The sequence below is a fragment of the Vicugna pacos genome, chromosome 3 (assembly GCF_048564905.1).
Source record: "Vicugna pacos chromosome 3, VicPac4, whole genome shotgun sequence".
NCBI classification, from domain to species: domain Eukaryota; kingdom Metazoa; phylum Chordata; class Mammalia; order Artiodactyla; family Camelidae; genus Vicugna; species Vicugna pacos.
This window is the reverse complement of record NC_132989.1, coordinates 44,095,074-44,107,772: the sequence shown is the minus strand read 5'-3', so window position 1 is coordinate 44,107,772 and position 12,699 is coordinate 44,095,074. Positions and strand designations below refer to the sequence as shown.

Genomic DNA, 12,699 nt, shown 5'->3' with positions numbered 1-12,699 from the left:
CACACGTTCCCTTGCTCAGATCTTGAAAGACCTAAATATGTATGCTGTTTTTAAAAAGCTTATGAAGATGTAACTGACAATGAACTGCACATATTTAAGGTGCACAATTTGAGAAGTTATATGTATATCCCTGAAACCATTACCACGGTCAAGACACTGAACATACCCATCACTCTAAAAGTTTTCCTCTCATCCCTCCCCTCTCTCCATTTCTCCTTCTCTTTCCATTTCCTAATCCTCTTTCCAGTCGCTGATCTACTTTTTGCCACCCTAGGGTAATTGGTATTTTGTTGAATTTTATGTAAATGGAATCTTAGAATATGTACTATCTTTTTGGTCTGGAGTTCATTCAGCATAGTTCTAGAGTCATCCATGTTACATGTATCAATAATTCATTCCTTCTTGTTGCTGAGGACGTTCCCTTGTGTGAACATATCACAATTTGTTCATTCATCCGTTGAAGGGCATTTTAACTATTTCCAGTTTCGGGACCTTACAGATAAATTTGCTGTTAACATTTGTGTATAGGTCTTTTTATGAACATACGCTATTGTAAAGACGTCAGAGTAGGATAGCTGGTCAACATGGACAGTATGTGTTTAACTTTGTGTGAAATTTCCAAACTGTTTTCCAAAGAGGTTATACCATTTTATATTCCGACCAGCAGTGTAGGTGGGTCTCGTTCCTCCACAAGCTCACCAACTAAATATGCTGGTCTTAAGAAGCATTTTTAATGGACATTTACATTATAAGCTCTCTTAAATAAAGAAAATCACATCCTCAGGGATTCCTTAATTTTTGTTTCCGAAGAGCACTAGTACCTGCATGTCCTTTCACTCCCAGAGCATCCTTGTAAAAGGAAGAATTAAAGGACCAATTTAGATGCATGGTTTAGGCAAAGTCAGATGGTTTGGCTGCTCGTCGGACCAGGGCTGTTACTTTCTTTCTTTTTGTTGTTGTTGTTGTTCTTCTTCTTCAAATATAAGCCCACTGGCTTCCAGTCCTTTCCTTTTTTACTTCCTTCAGTCGTTTTGCTTTTGCCATGTTGAGTTGTGAGGTCTGCATCTCAATCTGGGTGGAATTGGGGTGCAAGAGTCAGGCCGTTTCCTGCCACACCAGGAATGTCTCAGGAAGATTAAGATACTCCCAGAGATCCCCCCTTAGATAGTTTAATTTTACTTGTCAGAGTGGCTTCCCTGCAATAAAATTATTGCTGTCTTTTTGCCCTGTCCTTGAGTTATGTTCCTCTGAGAAATGAAATGTTGCTGAAAATATGTGCATCTCAGTAGGAGTTTTAAACAATTTGAAAGAGCCGTGTTTTAACAGTGCCAATTCTGCATTTACTAGGCGGAGGTCTGTTACATGGAACCCACAGCTCTTCAGCTGTCCAAGTGAATCAGGGCCGCTATTGATTAATCGATAATAACCCAGCTGTGGTTCTTTGGTATGGTAGCCAGCATCTGATCCAGAGTTAATGTACTGAGAAGACGTCCCTTCTGGGACACTCTGTTTCCTGGTCTTTTGCTTCCGTTCCCAGTAAGGGTTCTCGCCATCACAGTCACTTAGATTTAGCTGCACACCCCCAGCTAGTCAAGTTGGAAACCCCTCTGCCCTCTCTAACTTTAGCAATCAGTTGGCTTACAAGAGGCACTGACACTCTAGTCGTTAGGGCCAGTCTCTTTGTTTGTTCTTTCCTGACTTGAGAATACTCCCCCTCAACTAGGTGAAGAACCCTGGAAACTTAGGGTTCCTTACTAGCTCTTTTCTGCCAGGATGCTGGGGATAGTGGCTGTTGTTCTACAGATTGAGTGATGGTACCGTAACGTGACTGGGGGTTTTCTTGAAGGGCATGGATAGAAAGAAAAATAAACAAGTAGGAAAAAGCATTTCTCAGATTGAGTTTTGAGAAATGTGTCAGAATTCCAGCTTTTTTCTTCCATGTAAATGGAGGCTGTGTTAGCCTTCATTTGCTTTCTGCATACATGTTGAACCTTCTGCAAGGTTGTGGTGGTTTAGAGTAATCGTTCTCAAAGTGTGGTACATGGACCAGCAGTCTTGGCATGATGAACTACTGGGTTAGATGAATTTCTATGTTTAAATTTTTTTCCAGAGTTGGAGGTTATTGATTCCTTTTTCTGCATTTGAATTTGTAATGAATTCAAGCTACCTTGAAAGATATCATTTGTTAATCAACTGAATTATTCATCTTTTTCCATCTTTTCTAGAGTTACTTTGTAGCTAGAGTTTATTTATACATTTGGTTCAGTTGAGGCTTGACTTACCTAGAAATATCTGAGCAAAATACTGTATTCTGTGATACCCAGTACAGTGTCCCTACTACGAAACAGCCTTACTTTTCTTCTGATGATTAATGTCTCCTGGGAGTTGGAATAAAGGGAAAAATAAGAGCCATGTGCTCTCCCCTCAAATTTAAGCTGGTCCCTAGAGGTGAACAAGTGGCTTCACAGCTATCTTTGCAGATGACATTTGAAGCATATTAAGAGCAACATGCTTTCCAACTAATTTTGTTTTCCTTCAGTAAATAATAATGAGTTTATTAAATGGCTTGGAGGAGGGAGTGGAATCCATTACCTGGCAACTTTTTATCTTTTCACGGGCTGTCTTCTAACTTTCAGTAGACTTACGGAATTAGATGTCAGGGCTGAGTGATTTTGAAGGACAGTCTTGATCTCTGAATAATAGTTGGGTAAATGAGAAAGATGGCGATGTTCATTTTTTGACTGTTTCACTTGGGATTTATCTGTAACAATGGGGCACCTCACAAATGACTGAGAATGGAAAATAAATGCCTTTTTCTATAATGGAGTCACTTTTATGGTTCGTTGAGGGGTGGAGGAGTGCCTTTCTCTCTCTAAAAGAATTTACTTGGCTTCGGTTATTAAGAGAATATTTAACAAGAATGGGGTTTTTAGTCTTGGTTTGTGCGATTGTAAATCATAAAAATGTGGGTGGTTTTAAGATAAAACACCTTTTAACTTTTTTACTCCAAGTGCGTGATACATCCTGCAAGTTAAATAGATCACTTAAAGATCTTTTGGTATAAAAATTCTAATGGAAAGCAAAAAGCTTAATTATGTGGTCAAACAGAGTAGTACTGTCTCTTAATTTACTGTCAAATTACTTCAAAAGTTTTAATTAGCATAATTAAGTAGCATAAGTGATAAGATATATTACTTGATATGTTTTTATATGTATTCTCTCCTTGAGTCACTGCATTTAACATTTAACAGGAGCCTTTCAATTTAATTACCACTTGTGACTTTGTCCAGGGGTGAGGCAAAAAGCATAAAAATGTAGATTAGGGCCGCCACGAACGAAATTGTTTCCCACCTCACCTGAGTTGTCAGTGCTCTTAAGTGGTTCCTTCTGTTGGCTTGCAGGTATTTTGACTGCCACCCACAGCAAGAATATTTTACAGCACTATTCAGGATACACATAAACATATGTTATATTAACTTATTATATACAATGATTGTCTTTACTGTATGTATTGTACTCTGGTTTTTTGTTCTCTCTCTCTTTTTTTTTTAAATAATCATTTCGGGATGCTTTGCCATCAACTCACTGAAAAACACTGACTTGGACAACTCCCTGCCACTCACCACAGTGGTTATTTGCTCTCTTTTCTGCTCTCTTATCTGATCACTTCTCTCCATTTTAGTGAACACCTTGGCCTCCTGCTTTACAGAGAGAGCCATTGAGTTGTGACTTCCTCAGCTTGTCACCAGCCTGCAAGTGTCTTGTGCTGGTACCATCCATTCATCTGTCCTCTCTGCCTCCCTTCACAGAAGAAGTTTCCTTTCTCCACATGTGCTCTCGATATCACTCTTTGAACTCTGGCTCCACACACCATGCTGAGCTCAGTTGACGGATGTCATGCCTGGCGGGCATGCCAGGTGCCCATAAACCTTAAAATTGAACATGCTCAGCCCCACAAATCCCCAACTGCCTATGTATCTTGATACCATGAGCTTCTGGTCCTCTCCTCCAACAGGGTGGAAGGGATGAGGCAGAGAGAGGTGAGCCTGTGACAAGCACTGGAGCCACCAGATACAGGAGGAGGGGTGATGGAACATGGTAACCTCCTTCTAGGCTTCACCTCCTGCTGCATAGATATGTGAATAGAAATTAGTCACCTTGGAGAAATTGAGGGAGTTTATAAATCTGGCTTTCAAAATGGTTTGTTTTTGCTTGACTAGCATTTTCTGCAAATAAGCAAAAAGCTGGTATGGTGTTGAAATATACCCAAAATTGGTGTTATTTCAGGGTTGAGGGCCACAGTGACTTTTATCACACTTGAGGCTACCCTAAGTGTCTGTGTCAGGTTGGAAGAGTGAGTGGCAGTGTTCACAGGAGTTGTACAGCTCTTAAACTACGTGACTGCCTGCTGGAATGCACATGGAGGAAGATCTCAAACCTATGCTCCCCTAAGTTCTTATTCTACCTAAATGCGCAGGTAGACAGCTTCACTGAACCTGAAACCCAAGTTCCTTGACTATGTCATGTTATGCCTTGCCTCTAGACCTTTACACATGCTGTTCCCTCTGTTAGGGGAACCCATCCCAACTATACCTTATTTTTCCCAGGACTTGTTCCCTAACCACCCTCTAAGTCCCTGTTGTGTATTTCCACAGTACTCTCTAATTTCCCCTCCCCAGGACTCGGTTGTAATAGCTTGGTGACTCCTCCCTGTCTGAACCCTTACTTTACCCCCTGACCTTAGTAGACGTAAGCCCTTTGAGGGCAGGTATTGTCTTACTTTCTGGAATATCCACACCACCTGGCACAGCATCTGACATAGTAGATGCTTGTGTAATATTATTAAATGACTGAAATAAGCAGTGCTGGGTTAAGGAGTGGCATTGATTCGGTCAGTGTGGTAGTATCGCCTGCCTCTTACATGAGGAATAATTGCACTAAAGAGAATAGGGTTGGCCCAGCTAAAGAACATGCTGGTTTCTTTTGAGTTAGAACCTTCCATTTGGATTCAATTTACTTGGGGTGTGGTGCATTCCCAGAACAACAGACACACCCAACTTAAAATATAAACCCATTCAAGGCAAATATTATTTTGGCTTATCTGTGCCATTATTCAGTGAATAATGAAGAGTTTACTGGTGAATAAAATGTTGATGTAGCTGAATCAGACAGTTTGGGCACTCTTGAATTTGAGAATTGACTATGTTTTGAACTATTACTACACTGATCTAAATTACTTACTTTACTATGTTTGTGTAACACAATCACATACTCTGACAATACTCTTTGTGTGTGTAACCTCTCTGCCCCATTTTACTGGGGCCCAGGAGGACAAATGCAGTGTCCTTGTGGGCATGTTAGGTGTCCCATGTTCAACACAGAAATTAACCTGTGGTTGGGGCCAAGTATGTGCTTAAATGAAAGCTCCAGGCCCCTGTACAACACCCTATTCCTCCTGAGGCCGAAGGTAAAAGATTTGGCCTTTGTGTCTCTTTTTCCTCTGGAGCAAACTGCAAAGAAAGAGGACACGTATTAGTCAGATCTTTCTTGCTTGCAGATGAGGGAAACTCAAACTCAGACTGGCTTTCACTCAATATAGGAGATGGATTTCCTGTTTCAGTTAGAAATGTATTCCCCAGCAACAACAAGAAATATGCAACTAACATCTTAAATAGACAGGGGGTTAATCTTCTCTTGTAGCAAGAAGCCTGAAGGAATTTCATCTCAGAGTGGTAGAGCCGCTCACAGATGTCATTTCGAACCTTCTGCCCTCCTGCCCCACCGTTCCTGAAACAGGGCTTTCATCCTTAGTCACAGAATGGCAAGAAAAACAGGGAAGGGAGAAGAGCAAGGCTTTTTCTATAGCAAGTCTTGGCCTTTTTATCCTAAAGGCAACATCCCATGAACTTCAGTGGCTCACAATTCCTGGGCTCTAATTGTGGTCAAGTTGCAAAAGAGGTTGGGAAATCAAGGGTGGGAAATACAGGTTTACTCAGTCAACTGACAGTGTCTTTCATAGTCCTACATTGGGAACACCCAAGGAGATGGTTTGCTTTTTTTCTTGGTTTGATCCAGAGACTCCGATACCTCTCTTAAAGTGGTGTTCAAAAATACGAATGGACCATAAAGATGGAATCCTATGTTACTACATGTAAGCTACTGACAGAAGATGTTCTGAGCACATAAGTAAGATTCTCACTTTATGTGTGGTTGGTTTGCTTAGGATCATGGCACACTTCTGTTTGCTTCGTGTATGGACTGCCACGTTCTCATACAGCCTCATTCTTCTTGGACTTTCTAATTGCCTGCTTTCTCAGCAGCAGAAGTAACGTGTTCTCTTTCTCTGAACATTATAATTTACTCCCTTAATTATACAATTTTTTTTCAGATACTTTATTATGAACTGCTTTCTAGACTTGCTTACCAAGCTGTCATCGTGAAATTTTTTTTTTTTGAATTCTTGGGTGAATTCTACTTTTTCTTGGAGCTACTGTCTTCCACTTTCTTAGACATATTTTTAATTTTTCTGGAATATATCTTGATATTTTTCAGTAAGAGTGTCTGGCAGGTGTACTTTGAACCTATGCTTACCTGCCCTCAAACTTAACTGTTAATTTGGCTGGGTATGAAAATCTAAGTGCAAAATAATTTTCCCTCAGGATTTGAAAGGAATTTGTTTCCAGCAATCAATGTTACTGAGTCTGTGCCTTCATGTAGACCTTTCTTTGAAAGTTTAGAATGTTTTCTTTCTCCTTGATACTGTGACCCTTCATGAGACTCTGTCTTTTCTCATTTATTCTGCTCAACACTTGTGGGGCTTCTAACTAAAGACTTGTGTTCTTCAGCTCTGGGAAATCTCTTCTTTAATGACTTCCACTGTCTTCTGGTGTCCAGTTTTTTTCCTATTAATTCAATAGATTGGTATTAGATCTCCTGGATTAACTCTTATGTTATCAAACTTTGTCTTCTCTCCTCCTCTCCCATGCTCAGTTTTCTGGGAATTTCATTCACCCTTTTATCTCAGCCCTTCTATTAAATTTTTAACTTCAAAAATCCAATTTTAATTTTGGTGTACTCTTTTCCTTCTCATAATAAGGCTTTTGTTTCATGTATGTATTATGTGTTTTCTAGTATCTTTGACTATACTCAGATTTTTCCCCTCTGAAATTCTCTTCTGCTTCATGAATTTCTAATTTCTCTGGGATTGGTTCTGTTTGTTTCATGCCAGTCTTTGTCTTGTTCCTTTAGCCTTGCTCAAATCGGATGATCCTTCTTTACTCACCCAGATTCACAAATGAAGGACTTGGTTGATAGTTCTAGCTGACTGTGTTCTGAAACTGAGGGTGCAGGTCTCACGTGAGGGTGTGTCCAGGCGGAGCAAGCAGGACAAGTTGAGGTTCCCTCAGTGCCAGAGAAGAGGTCCCTACTGGGGGTACCAGTCCCTTCTGGCAGATCAGTTGCTCCCTTTGGAGAGTCCGTGTCTGACTTCTGTCCAGGGGAAGACCCTGTGCTGTCCTCACGGGCTGGGGAAGGGAAGCTTGGGCCATGCCACTCTTCTCCAGGCTGTTCTTTGGACGGACACTCCTTTCAGTTTCTATACTTTTTTTGTTTTTAAGCTTCTTTTGTTTGGAGTTTCTTTTTGTCGGGGCAGAGGAGGTAATTAGGTTTCTTTCTTTTTTTTTTTTTTAAAGTGGAGGTTGTGGGGAATCGAACCCAGGACCTCATGCAGGCTAAGCATGCACTTTACCACTGAGCTATTCTAATAGCTCAATTTCTACACTTCTAATGTCACCTTCCTACCAACTTCTACCTCCGCTCTTGCCTTCACCTATATGTGTCCCAAGCTGTGCTGTGATTTAGTTCTCAATCTTCTCTCTTCTCACTTAGGAAAATCTTTAGTCCATGGACGTGCCTCAGTAGGGTGGGATGAGGAGATGTCCTACTTCTCAGTCTAGAAGCCCTGGGGCAATACAGTTTTTAAAACTTACTATGTTTTTGAGAAAGTAATGCTCACTCACATGGTGAAATATTTTTTCAAGAAGTACAGAAAGGAGATGCAGAGGAAAATGAGCTTTCCTCACACCGGGCTCTCCAAGTCCCCCTCCCAGAGGCAATCACTGTTAGCAGTTTCCTGCATACTTGCAGGGAATTTATGATGTGCACATCGAAGAAAACTCACTTCAGTAGTTGTGTGTAGAAGGAACTAGGGTTGGACTGAGGTAGGAGGAGAGAGAAACTGGAGTCTGAGGCTGCCAGAGTGACATTAGTGGGTTAGGCAATGGGTAAGGGTCTGCAGTAAGGTGATGGGCTGGGAACAAGGGTGAGATATGAGATAATTCCAGAGGGAGATGCAAGGCCCAGCTGCTGGTTAGGTGTTGGCTGGAGTAAACAGGGGACTCGGGTTGTGAGGAAAAGAGTGGGCCTCTGGGTCTGTTTCTTAGTGGACGAAGGGTGGGGTTTTGTTTGCATTAACCCAGTGACTTGTCAGAGAATCCGAAGGCTTGTTTCGTCCCGGATGTCCATAAACCCTTGATAATTTGCTGTCTCTGCTCATGTTCCTGTTCCTTTTTACACATTCCCACAAAGCCACCGGAGGCTTTCTGAGACTAACATTCTCACATCCTTCAACAGTTGCCTTGTACATGCGTCATTCCCTCTTCCCATGGAGGGGATGTAGCATGCTGGAAACAGCATCCCAGTCGAGCCCATGGGCATATTTGGTTGGGCACAAACAGTGTTTTGTTTTCTACTCGAGTTAACTTTTTAAAAAACTGAGACCTCCCCCCAAACCTGAATGTATGGTTTCTCTTGAGAAAGAGGAAGATCTGGCTGTACTGACAGTCTTCCTCACTGTAGTAACTGGCTGAATCCGAGTGGCTGCCACCCTTGTAGACAGGCCGTCCCTCCCCACTTGTCACGGCCCTCGTAACTCATCGAGTTACCTGCCAAGGCCCTGCCGGCCTACATGAGTCATCCCAGCCCTTAGGGGTCCCGCTGCAAAAGGGTCCAAGCTAGAGAGAAGCTGTCTCTGTCTTTTTTCCCAAGCTTAAACAAATGGGGTAATACGGAAATTTCATTTCTAGAAGTTGGACTCTAACCTAGGCAATACCAGCTTTTTTGTTTCAAAAGAAAAAGACAGGCAATACTGTTGAAAAGTTGTGGAAAAGAATCCCTTTGGGCTTGGCCGGACTGATGTAAATATTTCTGAGCAAGCGTTCAGCACAGCCGCCATTCACAAAGGCAGCGAGTTAACACCTGGAATTCTCCTTCTGAGGTTCATAAGTTAAGAGACTGGATAACTTTATTTTCCTCTGGACAATAGTGATGTGTTAACATGCAGGAAAATGGAGCTGAATGAAACAGTTTGGACTGTATTGTTGGAGCACCCTAAGAAAGCCTTCTGGTTAAAATCTCGGCCTCTTAAGTCAGTAAGGAAAAGGTATAAATCCCTGTGCAACATAACAGTTGGAAAGAAGATTGTCCTTTGAGATAGTTTATTGGGATGATGTGCCCTGACTTTACCTGTCTGGGGGGCCATGTCTTTCTAAGACAATCCTAGGGATTCCCTTTGTGCATGTAGGTTGACCTTGGACTAACCCCAAGATTTCCAGTCACCAGAACATAGAAAGTAGAGGGAGTAATGTTACACATGCTTGGAACCTCGCCCATTAGAAAAAGGCACACACATTTTCCAGTGTTGGCCGTCTTTGTCTTGAGTTTTGAGTCACTCACTGACTGTTTGATCTGAATTCCCCACACTGCTTACATGAACAGTTCCATGCACTCCTCAGGAAGTGTGTGACATAACTTTGTGACTGATGTTAAAATTCCAATGGCAAGAACACCTGATCCCAGAAAAGGTCTGGTCATCTAAGTGGCTTGTATTAGTTTATAAAGCTGCATGTCTCAGCATGTGGAAGAACCAATGTGGGGAAGTGGTGTGCTGGTAGCACAGTGAATTGGAATGAGGACTCAAGGAGCATGGGTTCCAATCCCAGCACTGTCTCTGTCCTACTGTGGGACCTCAGAGCAGATTTTCTCTGCATCTCCTTTTCCTTTTGTGTAAACTAAGAAGGTAAAACTGATGATCTTCTAGGCTGCATTCCCATCTCTGACACTCGAGCAGTTATGTATTCTCACCACCTTTGCATGATAATTTGACCCTCCTAGGAAAATGCTCCTCTGTGATATCATCAGTGATACCAGTTGGACTCTTCTTCCTGATAAAAATGACAGAATGTCCTGTGTGATTTACGACACTGGTGCGTCCTCACTGAACATCTTCGACTCCTCTCCCAGCCATGTATCTGCAGACCCTGTGGGACGCAAGGCTGGCTTTATGGGGAGACTGTCTTTGCTGTCTAGGTTTCAGTATGCCAGGGAAGTTCTCTTCTGTCCAGGGGTTTCACTTATTTTTTTTATCATGATTCCTGAAATTCTGTAATTTTTTTTCTTTAAACACTTTTTTTGTTTCCCTTCTTGAAGACTGTGTTTTGGAGTCTGAAGAGGCTGGTAACGTGGCAAACATTAGAATCACAGAGGAGTAGTTTAGCGAATGGCTTAAGCCAAGGATTATAGGTAGACAGTGACACCAGAATAAGGAACATTGGATAAGAGGGCCTGAAAGGCCATTTTCATCGGTGTGGTAAACTTGTCCGGACTGGTTCTGGTTGAGCAGGTCTGAAAGGGAGAGAAAACACACTGCTCTGCAGAGCTCTGCCTCCTGCCCTTGAAACCCAGCAGAGGCAGGTGTGTTGTGCATGCCCGGAACGCAAAGACATCCAGAGACGGCCAGGTCCACCTGAGCTCGTCTGGGGGGTGAACCAGGAGGAAGGGAGACGATACAGAGGAGAGGAAATAACTAATGGAGCAGCCACTGGGCAGAGGCTGGGAAGAATGGGATTGGAATGTAAGTAGAGGGGAAGGGTTTGTCAGATGTGAATGAGTTAGTATATGGCTTGGACACTGGGGAGATGGGGCTGTGTGGAATTATTTTCCTTCTGACTTGTCCTCAGTCAAGTAGGGAGGTCTTACTGTCCTCATGTCTCCCCTGACCTCCTGATCCTCCTGTTTTATTTAGTTCTGGGAGTGGCACTTGAAGGAGAATAATAGTCATAAAGAACAGGGATTCAGCTCTGCTCTACGTTAGCGCATCACTCCCTTTTGGAGTACACAGAGTGTGGTGTTCAGTCAGGCACTTAAACAAGAGAGATTGCTGCATGTGCACTGAGAACCAGAGAACCTTGTTCTGTCCTGTTCCTGGGCAGAGAATTTTTTTTTATATCTATCAGAACCTCACTGTAACTCTGGACTAAGAGAGTGATGATACCTTTACAGTGCTAAGTGTATCGGACCAAGAAGACATGACCTACATCCCTTTTAGTGTTTAGAAGATTGCCAGGGTTTCCACACTCAGGAAATTGCAGAAGCAGCCAGATCATTTCTCACACTGTCCTCGTATATCAGCTTCTCTTAGGCGTGAAATTTATTTTATATTTACCAAAGCAATGAGCCAGTGGTAACACATGATAAAAGTGAGTACCACACATGTTCTGATTCACATTCTCCACGGTGACTCTAATCTCCAACTGCCTGTTGAAAGCAAGAAGGCGCAAGCCATGGGTTAGCACAGTCTATTAGGTTCCTGGCTTCTTTGTAGATAAAGTGAATCCTCTGTTGAGATGTGAAGAAGCGAAAAAAGAGAAGCTGTCTTTCACTGAGACCTTTCAGAGCCATCCTCTAACACAGAGCCCCAGCAACTTAGACTGATAAGGCCGGAAATGTTAGGTATCCATAGAGCCTCCCCATATTTCCCAGGAGAGAAAGCAGGCTCAGAAGATCTGTTCATGTCCAGGGCTACCCAGTACCTGGTAGAGAAGAGCCTAGTGACAAAGGGCGCAGATGGGGCGTCTGAGAGCTGGGGTCCTGTGTGGCCCCACTGCTCGTTAGCCTGCATCCTTGGGTGAGTTCCTGAACCTCTCAGTGCCTCCATTTCTGCGTTTAAAAAAATGGGACTGATAGAATTCACTTGGCAGACCTGTTGTAGGGGCTGAATTCATGGACGTGGGTCAAGGGTGTAGTACAGCACAGGGCCCGTGCTTCATGCTCAGCACCCTGGGGCTGGGGTTGTTGTTAAATCTCCAGTTTCCTGAGTCACAGTGTACAGAGGCTTCCATTGTATCTCACTGCCTTTCAGATATTGCTGATTTTACTGCTTACTCACGAATGATCGATGTAGATTGCTCAAATTCCCATGTCTCTTTCTGAACCGTTTTATTGCCACCATCAGCGTTGTTACTTTTTCTTCTAGTACCCATGACCTTGTAGTCACCTCATCCAGTGTGTTTGCTCTGTGTACATTGACTTTGGTTCCTTGGGATTTAGTGCTTTCGTGAAGCTCCCTGCTGCCTTTTTCTTATGTGCTGTCTTCATTCTCCACCGCCTCCTGAAGCTTTTCCTTCTCTGTTCCTTTCCCTGACTTCTCCTGCTTCATCCTGCCCTGCCCCCAACAACAGCCTGTACCCCAGCCTGAGCTCTGGGACCCCTTGCATGACTCAGTCACCCTCAGGGTTTGGTTCTTCTGTGGGGTGCCCAACACTGTGCTTGCTGGTGTCTTTCCAGAGCTTTCGTTCAGCATTTGATCTCTGTCTGTTGGGTCTCTCTTCACACGCGACAACAGCCAGCCCGTCACGGTGTCCC

The 12,699-nt window shown here is 42.9% G+C and overlaps 1 protein-coding gene across 4 annotated transcripts in view; it reads left to right on the top strand.

Moving 5' to 3' along the window:
* MCC (MCC regulator of WNT signaling pathway) overlaps nucleotides 1-12,699 on the top strand; it is a 386,214-nt gene that overhangs the window by 173,771 nt on the left and 199,744 nt on the right. Inside the window, exon 1 of one of the 4 annotated variants that reach the window (XM_072958228.1) lies at nucleotides 10,755-10,909. The exons of the other annotated variants lie outside the window; for them this stretch is intronic. Coding sequence (XP_072814329.1) covers nucleotides 10,865-10,909 — 45 coding nt within the window. The 5' untranslated portion in view covers nucleotides 10,755-10,864. Of the gene's footprint in view, nucleotides 1-10,754; nucleotides 10,910-12,699 lie in introns of those variants that run through there. 4 annotated transcript variants of the gene reach the window in all.